The 12,965-nt window shown below is 43.2% G+C and overlaps 1 protein-coding gene across 4 annotated transcripts in view; it reads right to left on the reverse strand.

The window, feature by feature from the left end:
- Positions 1-12,965, reverse strand: part of LOC310863352 (histone deacetylase 7-like) — a 97,126-nt gene that overhangs the window by 35,188 nt on the left and 48,973 nt on the right. For 3 of the 4 annotated variants that reach the window (XM_083771624.1, XM_083771626.1, XM_083771627.1), the window contains exons 6-11: positions 11,407-11,523; positions 9,780-9,946; positions 8,006-8,104; positions 5,409-5,577; positions 3,208-3,437; positions 615-833 (exon numbers count right to left, since the gene is read on the reverse strand). In XM_083771624.1, coding sequence (XP_083627750.1) covers positions 615-833; positions 3,208-3,437; positions 5,409-5,577; positions 8,006-8,104; positions 9,780-9,946; positions 11,407-11,523 — 1,001 coding nt within the window. The remainder of the gene's footprint in view (positions 1-614; positions 834-3,207; positions 3,438-5,408; positions 5,578-8,005; positions 8,105-9,779; positions 9,947-11,406; positions 11,524-12,965) is intronic. The other variant, XM_083771625.1, reaches the window with a different exon arrangement.

Below are 12,965 nucleotides of genomic sequence, written 5' to 3' on the forward strand. Positions count from 1 at the left end.
CTACTTCCATGAAAGAAAAATCACACCCTGTGAAAGTGAGGGGCGCTCTTATCTTATCATCATACATCATCTCATTCTGGCCAATCACTTTGGTCCTCACTTTTGTCTTCAATGTTTGTGTTCACACAAAACCCTCAAAGCTGGACATAGGAGCTATAGCGCCCCTCAAAAACAGTTGTCAGGGCAGCTTAGTGGGTATAGAGAGGACATCTGGTGATCAGAAGGTCACTGGTTTGCCTCCCAACCCGCCCATGTCGAATTGTCCCTGAGCACTGAGCATGTTTTGGAACCATCTGTGGTCTGAGACATCCCATAGTGAACATTAATGAGGTATATGGAGATGATGATTGATCTCTCTTCCCCCGGCCTTGCCTCTCTTTTTGGGGGATTTGACGGGAAACGGGGAAGGAGTGACACCCAGCAAAGGTCCGCCTGGCTCAGGAATCGACCAGGGACTCGCTGTCAGGCTACTATGTATTGTATGGTATGTGCCTCAACCACTAGACTAAGCCATCAGCGCCCCTTACTGGTCAATCTTTAATGGTTTTCATTGGGTGTAGCCTATACAGTGTACACTGCACAGTACTTCCTCTGAGTTTGAGTGTGGGCAGTACCTGATTGAGTGGGTGAGCGTGATCCACCAGGCTCTCCCGCGAGGAGGCAGTGGACTCTGTGTCGTAGAGCGAGTCGGTGCTGGCTCCGCTCTGCCTCCTCCTGTGGTAGCTTTCCTCACAGACGGAGCTCAGCTCCGAGCCGGAGCCCAGCTCCTCCAGGTCCATGTCCTCTGAGGGGATCTGCATGAGGCGCGGCTTCTCGCTGGACTTGTTCATTGACTGACATGACGGGACCAAAGAAAGCTTCATTTCACCAAATGGTTTGCTTTTATGGGGAGCGCCTGGCAAGCCATGTCGCTCTTTTGCTTAAAGAAACCATGGTTGCTGAAGTAACCTCCAGTTCTTTTAAGCTTAATTTGACTAAATGGTTTGCCTATGGGCGCTCTCCATACGGGAACCATTTAGCTCATTAATTTTGCTTAAAGAACCATAGTTACTGAAGTAACCTCCAGTTACATACAGTACATGTCATTTGTTTAAAAATGTAGGTTACTCAATTTTTTTAATCTTATCCACTTTAGCCCTAATATCCCTAAGATGGGCATGTCATATACCAGTACGCAAAATGTCTGAAAAAGTTGAAAGAGTTCTTCAAAAAAGAGCAGCTCTATAAGCTCATGTCATGATAGGGTTTGGGTAGTTAAAGCTAAATTCCAAGCTCATCAACTAAATATAACTCAGGCTTTTTTGTTATTGTTATTGTTAAAAGTGTAATTATGGGCTGATAGGGGAATACAGTAGGTCAATTAAGGGATGTATTTGAGAGGGGTATAGGGGGAGTATGCTCTCGTTTGAGGAACTGGTCATTAAATATGATATCCCTCGCAAACACTTCTTTAAATATCTGCAACTGAGGGATTTTATTAGAACTAATCTGGAGCAATCCATGCTGGCCCCATCCATGTCTGTGCTGGAGAAAGCTTTGGTTAATGAATAATGACCCATTCGGAAGGGGGATAATATCAGATTTTTGCGTGCACTGGTTATTAATATTTGGTTATGTGTGGCTTTCTGGAAAAAAATAAATGTTTTTACGTTTAGGCACCCCTGCGATCGTCACACCTTTTCTGTTACAAACTGACCCCGGCCCCCATCAGAGAAGGGAAAAGTTATGTGGCCCTCACAGGAAAAGGTTTGGGGACCCCTGCTCTATTGGTTGACTTTTCTCCAGAGTCCTCGGAAGATAGGCTTAACCCATTCTGACCTGAGATCAGATTCATACGAGGTTTCCACTGGACACACACTGGTCTGATGAACCCATTCTGACCTGAGATCAGATTCTAAAAAATGTCAGTCGTTCTTCGATTTTTTCAAAAATAGCAGACCTACAAGCTCGTATCGCGCCACTCAGTGGCGCGATATGAGCTTGTAGATCTGCTGTTTTTCAATAGCTAAAGCATGACATGATGCTAATACTAAAATGGTTGCCCGTTCAGAATGGGTTAATGCCTGGAGAACAGATATTCAGGAGGATTTATCAGTGGAACAAGCTCAATCCCAGCCTGTGAATACTCGTCTAAAACTTCTACAATACAATTGGCTTATGAGAGTGTACATCACACCAGTTAAACTCAATAAGTATAATTGTAATATTCCGGATGTATGCACCAAATGCGGTGAAGACAGAGGCACATTGTTCCACTGTCTATGGTTCCTGTCCAAAATTGATGGATTTTTGGGGGAAGGTCGGGCAGGAAACACAGAAGATTTTGTCAATAAATATTGTACCAGAACCAAAGTTCTTCCTGCTCGGTCTATATCCAGAGGGACATAAGATAAAGCGTAATGAACAAATGTTTATAGACATTGTGGCAAACCAGGGGAAACAGCCAGGCCTATTCCCCACAGAAGGAGGCTGGGGGAGGTGATAGAGGGAGTATATCACCCTGTACAGGTATTGCAGCCAATGGGACCTATGCAGCCAGTAAGGCAATCAGCAGAAGCTTTTAAATAGCCGACGCCCAAGCTGCCTGGTGAGTGAGGAAGTGAGGAAGCAGGAATCTCTCTGTTCATGAGGAGGAGGCTGGTATGAGGGAGATCTCACAAGTGAGTACAAGATTTAACTGAAACCTTTGGACCCACTTGGATGTGCTGTGCGTGTATTGTTTGTGGCTCACCTGGTCTCGTTCTCTCTCTTATTTTATTGTGAATCTTGCCTATTCTCCCCTGTGTTGCCACAATATATGTCTTTTACAAGCTAAGAGAGTGATAGCGTTGACCTGGAAGAGGCCAGACAAACCAAGTATTACACAGTGGTTCAGGGAATTGTCTTTATGTTTACCTTTGGAAAAGATTACATACATTCTTAGGGACAAACAAGAAGTGTTTCAGGAGGTGTGGGGCCGTTTTATAAGATACATTAAGAACAATAATTTGTCACATTTAATGGATGGAGCTGAAGAGGAGTAGTGCTGTTGTTGTTTTAATTTTTTTGGTTATTGTTGTTTTGCTTTCTTTATATGAGTAATTGTCTTGTAATGTTCATTGTTTTTTTGTATATTTGTATTGTCATTTGTGTGGAAAAAGGAAAATCAATAAATACATTGTTGGAAAAGAAAAAGTGTAATCTTTTATGTCCTCACAAGTTACTCACCTTGTTCTGCTTGAGCCGGTCCAACATCAGGCTGTTGTGGTAGACTTGGTGCTGGGTGGATGGGTGGAGGCTGGCGGCAGCGGGCGCCGGTGAATGGCTGTAGGGCGGTGGCTCTGAGCGGGTTCGACCCAGGAGTTTGTGGGCCGACTGGACCCCCAGGGTTTCCCCTCTGGTGGGGGACGACAGGAGATGGGTCGGCTGCTGCACGGCCACCGGACTCAGCCCGCGGACTGGGGGGAGGAAGGCAGAATATAGATACGTGTATATAGAGCACCGAAGTCTGACGTCACTTTCAGTAGAGGGCGTCTGTCCCCAGGTTCATGTATTTGTTTAGTTGCATTGAAATCCCCATTGAGGCGATTTGAGATCGCCTCATATAAGAACTGTGTTTGAAAAATAAACATGTCACCCCGGCCGCTTCACTCATATGGATATGAAGAATCAACTGAATGAGAGAAAACGCTAATGTTACTGCTGCTGAATTAGTTAGATTTTCGCTAGAAGCAGACTGTATCATATATGAGTGACTGACTGTTGCAAACGATACAGAGACACCTCCCTGACAATAACGCAGAGACAGCTTGTTTATTTTTGGACCACAACGCTTATAGTAGACGATATTAAGATCGCCCCATGTTATTCTCCATAGAGAAATTACTTCCGCGAACCAGGGGAATCGTCGGGATGAGCGAGTTACGTCAGGACTTCGGTGCTCTATTGTATACAGTGTGTGTGTGTGTGTGTGTGTGGACAGGACAACAAGAATGTATAAACACAGCACTGTAAAAATAGACTGGTTTGATCACGATGACACACATGTCAATTCACTACAAAATATTCCAAATACCCCAGATATTGTGTTCATCAATGAAATTAGAAAAACTGTCACTATATTTGAAATAGGCTGCCCATTTGATTTGTATATGGACACTTGTTTTTTACATTCAAACTTATGAAATATCAGCTTCTGGTGGAACGTATTATGGCCTTGGGATATAACTGTCAACTTATTGTCCTTGTATTTGAAAGTCTGGGCCATGTCCATAAACTTGTGCTCAGGGGTCTGCAATTGGGTGGATTGCTAAAAACAAATGCAAAAAAAAAGCTGCGTTTCATTTATCCCTAGGTGGCTTAAAAAACCCAAAACAAACATCCTGTCTAGTAGTGTCAAGTAATAGTATGTCAACAATGTGCTATATATATATTATTTTTTTCTCTTCTTTTCCCTCTGTGTGTTAAGCAGCATGTGCAGCAGCTATATCTGGTTGGACCATATAATGTATAACCTAATTCTGATCAGTGTTTGGGTCTATTGTATTACGCCTCTTGTGCAGATCCAAATAAAATAAATCAAATGTGTGTTAAACGTTCCAAACTTTCTAATTCCCTGTCTGTAACCATTGCCAAGAAACAACAGAAAACTTTAAGAAAAGGAAGTATTTGGAATAATTCTTATTGATTCCTGTCCTGTGGTAGGATCCACTGTCCTGTGGTAGGATCCAGTGCTAGGATCCACTGTCCTGTGCTAGGATCCAGTGCTAGGATCCACTGGATCCTGTGCTAGGATCCAGTGCTAGGATCCACTGTCCTGTGCTAGGATCCAGTGCTAGGATCCACTGTCCTGTGGTAGGATCCACTGTGAGCAGGAGCACGTGTAACTTCCCAGAGGGAGAGCTACAGGGCCTTGTGTGATCAAGGTATAGCGTTATTTTCCAGTTGGGTTTAGTTAATTTGTGTTTTCCTCAAGTGTTCATTTGGAGAAATAAAAACCCTAAAACTATATCTTTGGACTGTTCTTGGAGCCTTGGCTGTTTGGGCAACGTCACACTGTGTACAGTATGAGATATTATGGTTGATTTACACTACAGTACAAGTCAGCTTTATTGTCCAGTGACAGTAGAGGGCGCTATTGTTCTATGCATAGGGCATACATGCAGGTACTACACATTAGCAGGGTTTGAAGTTAACACATATTAGTCTTTGTCAAAAATCTTCAAAGACAGCAAAATAAATCTAAACTATAGCATAATAACCTTGCATAGCTTCTAGTGCAAATGGACATGTGTAATGTGTGACATTAGCCAAGTTTTGTGTGCATTCCCATTTATTTATGCATGTGTTTTTTTGTGTGTTTTATCCATGTCAAAACATGCGTGCATGCCCCGGTTGTGCGTCTGTTTTAAACATGTGTGGTTACCTACCAGTGAGAAATTGAGTGTGCAACAGTCCAGTGTGTGGTTCCAGTATGAGCACAGGCTGTAGTCGCTGGGCCAGGCCTGGACTGCTGCTGTCCAGAGGCAGGTACAGCTGTGGCAAGGCAGGCATCGGCATGGCCCGTCCCACACACTGGCTCATGGACTCCCTGTCAGCCTGGGTGGAGGTTGAGGAGGTAAACAAGAATCATTAACGGGGCTTGACATTAACTTTTTTAAGGCATGTCCTTCGGACAAGTACATTTACCATTCACTTGTCCGGACACAAAAGTCACGTGTCCGGACACACACAAATACATTTTAAATCAACTAACTGTAAGTTAGTTTGGTGAATACATTTTGTTTGAATATTAGATTAATATTCTCAGTTTAAAAGTTACAGTAATAGCCCTAGAATGTCTGATCTTACATACATTTCATCATATTCCAAATACACAGTCATAGATCGGTCCTATATCCACACACGGTTTAGCAGACTGACCTAGCTCGTCATATTAATTTCAAAGTTCTGGCAGAAAATGTGTATTTAGTAAAATGGGCGAGGGGCCTGGAATGAGTGCAGGAAGCACAAATGTATGGGGCACACAAAATAGGTGGTGATCAATTACCCCACAACAATCGCAACACACCTGCCAATTGTGTGCCTCATACATTTGTGCTTCCCAAACATTGACTGTTCCCACAGGGCGTTTTCCTATTTTCAGTTCAGCTTTTCCTCATGGAAAAGTGGTGATATTTTACTTGACACACGTTTTCTGCCAGAACTTTCAAATGGATATTAAACTAGAGGACAATATCTGACCCCAAGTCTTATTGGGTGAGTAAACATGCAATGCTACAAGTTTAAATGCCGACGTGGTCAGTCTGCTAAGCGTGCGTCAGTGCGTGGATAGGACCGATCTATGGCTGTGTATATTTGGAATTATACATGTAATGTATATAAGACCGCAGACATTCTAGGGCAATTAACAATATTGGAATGGTGATTATTAGGAAAAGCCAGACAATAATGCCAGAGAATACTGTTGGATGCTAGGAGTGTCACAGAAAAAACGAAACCAACGGACAAGTACAATTTTAATGCACTTGTCCGGAAAGATGTATTACTTAATGTCAAGCCCTGATTAACCCATTCTGAACGGGCACCCATTTTGGTGTCAGCATCATGTTATGCTTTAGCTATTGAAAAATAGCAGATCTACAAGCTCATAGCGCGCCACCGAGTGGCGTGATACGAGCTTGTAGGTCTGCTATTTTTGAAAAATCGAAGAACGACTGACATTTTTTAAATCTGATCTCAGGTCAGAATGGGTTAATCAGACCAGTGTGTGTCCAGTGGAAACCTCGTATGAATCTGATCTCAGGTCAGAATGGGTTAATGACAGGAGGAGAGGAGAGGAGAGGATGTCGGGTTGAGTGAATGAATGAAAATGAATTAGAAATAGCGTAGACTCGTAGAGTTGGAGTAAAAGGGTGGAAAGCACAAGGTGAAATTATCACATAATAAAACAAGACTAAGTGCTCAGTAAAAAGTATTCACCAACTAACCGTATGTCTGACTCACCACATGGAAATGGCACATTCACTAGGCCTATTCATACTTAGTTTTAGGTGATAAGATTAGGTGACCACCGAAAACTTCCACATGATGTCACACCACAGTGATAAGCGCTTCACCACCACTCACCCAAACACATCTCTCTGTTTTAGCAGCATCATGTTATGCTTTAGCTATTTAAAAATAGCAGATCTACAAGCTCATATCGCGCCACCGAGTGGCGCGATACGAGCTTGTAGGTCTGCTATTTTTGAAAAATCGAAGAGCGACTGACATTTCTAGAATCTGAACTCAGGTCAGAATGGGTTCATCAGACCAGTGTGTGTCCAGTGGGAAAACCTCGTATGAATCTGATCTCAGGTCAGAATGGGTTAACTAACCACCGTATCACCTTCTTATCACATACAACTGGAGTATGAAAGTGAAAACACAGAACTCGCAGCAGCCTTTATATATACCGCGTGGCATAAAGGCTATTATTCAGACTCGAAACACAAATGGATGGTTGTACGTTTATCATTGCTCTGTAGCAGAAAAAGCCCAATCAGAGTTTTTAAGAGTGACTTTTGTGTTAAAGGGACACTTCACCCTTTTTGCAAAACAATATATGTTAATGACGTTTAGAAGCTTTAGAACACTTCCCTGGGGGTCTTTATGTATGCAATATGTGATTTTAGATATTTTAGATTGTAGCAGTGAGCCCGGTGTCTCTGATGTCATGGACACTGGGCTCACTTCCTTCCTGGACTACATTTTGTCTCAGTAAGACAGCTCTCCCCCTATCCACAAGGAGGAGCAGTGCACCAAAGAATTATGGGAATTGTAGTCCAGGAAGGTAGTTAGACCAGTGTCCATGACATCAGAGACACTGTGCTCACTGCTACAATCTAAAATATCTAAAACCACATATTACACACAAAGACCCCCCGGAAAGTGTTCTAAAGCTTCTAAACGTCATTAACATTTTTGCAAAAAGGGTGAAGTGTCCCTTTAAGTGTCCAGTAGCTGGTTTGAATCATGACCTGACCTGTGCGGGTAGTCCAGCAGAGATGGTGGGCATAGTGGTTGAACAGGGAGGCAAGGTGAAATACGCTAAGCTGCCATCCTTTAGCAGAAGCCTCTGGGCCTGAGAGAGAGAGAGAGAGAGAGAGGCATGTACAGACCATAGACTGTAAAAAAATATGGACAAAAGCGTTCCCCGGGTCTAACATGATCGTAAAATTAAGCCTGAAATTCCTTGCACTCTAATGCACTGTAAGTCGCCATCTTTCTTGATCCGTTCTGGGCCCAGCTGAGCCATTGGCTGGCCCAGACAACGAGGCGGGACTCCCCCCCCCCTTCATCTCCGTTGGTTTTTATTTTGACTCGAGTGAGTGGGGGATCCCGATCATAGACTGTAACGGTAGCCACGCCCCTCAGAACATACGCGACTTTATGATAATTTATTTTATAAATGGGACCATAATTTTCCAAAAAGAATATTATGACATTAGAAATGAGACTTTAAAACTAGTGACTGGAAGCAGAAAGTATTCATGACCATGTTTATTAAGGTAATGCAGTCTAGGTGAAGTTGGGCCCAAATACATGGAACCTCTATGGAGCTATGGGGCTTTTTGGGTCCAGTCTAGCGCCACAACAGGCCATTATATGAACTTTCAGGAAGTCTCGATTTCAAAAGAGGCTTCACGAAATATCTGTCTGACTGCCCCCCTGGTTAAATATCTGTCTGACTGCCCCCCTGGTACAGACACACGTTTATAAATGCTGAGATGAAAGGAGCTGCGATACTTATGTGTGATGCATTGATTCCGCACAACTCCTGGAACTCCTTGCGAATATACTGTAAATACATCCTTCCAGTATGTGATATGATAAAAAAGCACTTTAGTTACAGTATCAGCCTCGGTGGTAATCTATATTTACCAGTTAAAAAAACATTGCTAACTGCCTGCCTATTGAAATATATACAAGTGCATTACCTGGAACACAGATTGATATTAATGCTTTAATTAGATAAGGAGTGATCAAGTAACATGGGCAAGGTCTATTGTGGCCTTCTCAAATCTCCCTCTTTAAAACATCGCCCAACACTACTGTACTGCATTTAATGCCCAATGAACATTCAACTGATTCGATACCACCTTACCACCTGACATAAAATCAATGGAATAACTGCCCCTTTCTCCTTTCTGCAAATGATCACAATGCTATACAGATTGTAGATATTCAAAGCTGATCCTGATTCATTAATATATAGGTATAGGTTTACACATTTATACGTGTAAACCATCCTAATTGATCAGCAGACTTTTTACGTCGTGATTCTGCAAGAGACTAGCTGCATGCTATTACAGGGTTTGTGTCTGTGCACTTGTCCAGAACTAGCCTCACAAATTGGTGGTCCGATCAGCGATCAGCACCAAACCTTTGTATCCACGCTACCACAGAAGTACCTCCACTCATTTGTTTTCACATGTATACTTTTTTGAAATATTTTACTTTAACTTTTTTATAATGTAAGTCAATGGGGCCGCAATCACACTGAAACACTTCTCAAAATGTGGACTTGTACGTCACAGATAGGCCGACGTTGTGGACATCTGACGTAATGGTTGACTGGTGTTACAGGCTGACCCCATCAAGTCAGAGATCCACATTGGAGGCGCCATTGTTTGTTTCTAATGTGGATACCGAGATACCACACATTTGTCTTTACAATGGTTTGATGTCTGCCTCTTACTGAGACGAATTAAGGACTTCCATAAGGGTTCAACATATAGGGAGAAAGATGGACTCACTTCATGGGCCAGGCCAGCCGTCAGTGGGAGGGCCCCGTTGTCCCGGGGGCCCCGTTGCCCCAGTCCAGCCGTCAGTGGGATGGCCCCCCCGTTGTCTGACAGGGGGCTGTCATTGGGTGAGCTTCCACCTGAGGCTGGGGTGCTGCCGCTGCTCTGGGAGGAGTCTGCTGTGACCGAAAGGACAAGAAGCTGCTTTAGTTAAAACCCATTCTGGGCGGGCACCCATTTTGGTGTTGGCACTATGTTGTGCTTTAGCTGTTGAAAAATAGCAGATCTACAAGCTCATAGCGCGCCACCGAGTGGCGCGCTAAGAGCTTGTAGGTCTGCTATTTTTGAAAAATCTGACATAGAAACATAGCTTTTTCAGAAAACTGTCATTTTCAAACATACATTTTTAGAATCTGATCTCAGGTCAGAATGGGTTAACCACTTTAGACCTGAGGACCATTCAGCTGCTTAGTTAACCACTTTAAACCTGAGGACCATTCTACAAATGTCTTGTAAATCTTGACAGTTCTCTGAAAAACCCGTGTTTCTATGTCAGTGGTTCTCAAACATTTTCCCCCAAAAAATATATGTAATTGCCCGCCGAGCCCCATCTGAAAATATCTTGTTCCAGGCAGGGACCCCCCCCCCCCAAGAAGCAAAGACTTGAGTTAAAAACTGTTCGCTCTGAAAGAATATATTCAAACATTTGGGCCACATTTTCACGATATTTCTTCAATATCTAAAGTAGAACATAATGCTTAAAACACCAAAAGGGGTTCCCGCCCCAAAAATGGGTTAACCACTTTAGCCCTATTTCAAAAATAGCTAAAATAGCTGATCTTCAAACTGTGTTACATAGATCATCATATACAAATTGTTACATCAAACATAGGTCTCCCATACAGTATGTGCTTGATGTTTGGAGGTATAAAGGTAGGCTATGTATTGTAACTGCTGTAGAACATATGTTTGTGTTTGTGTGTTCAGGTGTGTAACTCTGTAGATGGCCTGTGGGCCAGGGACCACTAGTGGGCCCAGAGGGTATTGCAAGCGGGGCAAACACTAATATTGTAATGATAATATACCATTAATATTAACCCATTTTGGGTGGGAACCCTTTTTGGTGTTTTAAGCATTATGTTATACTTTAGCTATTTAAAAAAATAGCAGATCTACAAGCTCATAGCGCCGCGTTTTCTGAAAAATCGTGAAAATGTGGCGCAAATCCTGACAGAAAACTGTCAGGATTTAGAAGACATTTCATCAATTTCGACGTCAGGCCTAAATGGCTTAACAACATAATGTAAAAATGACATGGTATTTTTTTTTCTATAAATCCTTTGAAATATTTACATTGTGATAACGATAAATGGCAACATAAAAGTATACTACGTCGGGTGCATTGACCCAAGCTGGAACCTGGATCAGACTGACTCATCATTAACCCATTCTGAACGGGCACCCATTTTGGTGTCAGCATCATGTTGTGCTTTAGCTATTGAAAAAAAAACTGACATTTTTAGAATCTGATCTCAGGTCAGAATGGGTTAAAATAAAAAAATAAACTCTGAAAATGTTTCAAGATCTTCTATTGGGCTCTGATCCAGCAAAGGTTCTGTAGAACATAGCGGTACTGTACCCAGGGGGTCTCCGGTCCTGTGCCTGATGGTGGGAGGGGCGCTGATCTTTCGCTGTAGAGGACTCTGCCTGGTGTTGATGTGTTTCTTTAACTTCCACTTCAGGGTCGGCTCAGACACTGCACACACAAACGCATACAAATCCATCATCGCATGTTATGTACAAGGCATATATGCACGCACGCACGCACGCATGCACGCATACACACAGATATGTGTGCACACAGGAAAAGGAAATGTTAATTTTGCCCGCAAGCTCCACAACCACGGATCAGCATTTGACCAGAGAAAATCTGACCATAAATACTGTGCACTCAAATCATAAGCCTGGTTCATTTATGCATGACGAAGCCTGTGAAACAAATCTGCATCGTGAACCCAATGAAGAAACTTGTGATACAGCGACAGTAGGATAAAAAAACACTTGTGTTGACATTGGTTCGGGCTGCAACTTGGCCAAACAAAACAAACAACCCGTACAGTAGCTGTTTCAGAGCAGATAAAGGACGGCTTATTGTTATTGCTAAGAGTACAGGATGGAGTGTGCGTGTGAGCCTGTGTGTTCTTGTATTATTGTAACGCGGCGTCGCTGCTTGACATGTTGTGAGCTTGTACTGTAGATCGGCTATTTTTGGCTTTTCTCTTATACACTGTAGATGCAATGTAAAAAACAAAATGCCATTCATAAAATCACTGTCCTAAAATGTCCTTACAAGCATAGTAATAGAAACTTGTTTGTGTGCGTGCGTGCGTGCGTGCATTAAGCAGTCTGTGGAGTTGAGGAGACGGTTGCTAATGCAACAACGGGTAAATAACGACATGGTTAGTGTACTGTAACAGATCAACCACTCCTTGTGTCACTCATACAGCCTGGTAGACCTGCTCGGGACGCGCCTCTCACGCAGTTCATTTTACGCATACCTTGGCTTAACGTTATGTAACTGCTCTTGCCATTGTGTCTCGCTTTGCACTGTTGTTTTTTTATGACTGTTGGGTCTCCTTCTCACCCTGGAGGCCTGGTACTTGATGACTTTCCCCTGTCTCGGCCGAAAGTACACTTCCATTCTCTCTCTCACTCTGCCACTATATCTCTCTCTCTCCCTCTCTTTCTCTCCCTCCCTCATCCAGAATAGGTAACTTAATGAAAGTTTCCTTAGATACTGGAAAGTATCATGTATCCAAGATACCCCGCAAAGTGAAGCTGTCATAAGAGGAGTGCTTGCGATTTTGAAGTCTGAGTAACTCAGATTACATTGAGCACTGAGAATAGAAAGTGGAAAATCACCAGTCATCTGGCCTGTACCTGACAGAGGGAGCCCCAAACCAGACTACCATCACCACTCATTCATCTGGCCTGTACCTGACAGAGGGAGCCCCATCACCACTCATTCATCTGGCCTGTACCTGACAGAGGGAGCCCCATCACCACTCATTCATCTGGCCTGTACCTGACAGAGGGAGCCCACTCATCTGGCCTGTACCTGACAGAGGGAGCCCCATCACCATTCATTCATCTGGCCTGTACCTGACAGAGGGAGCCCCATCACCATTCATTCATCTG

Source organism: Protomyctophum parallelum, assembly GCF_964188405.1.
Source record: "Protomyctophum parallelum genome assembly, chromosome: 8".
Classification (NCBI taxonomy): Eukaryota; Metazoa; Chordata; class Actinopteri; order Myctophiformes; family Myctophidae; genus Protomyctophum; species Protomyctophum parallelum.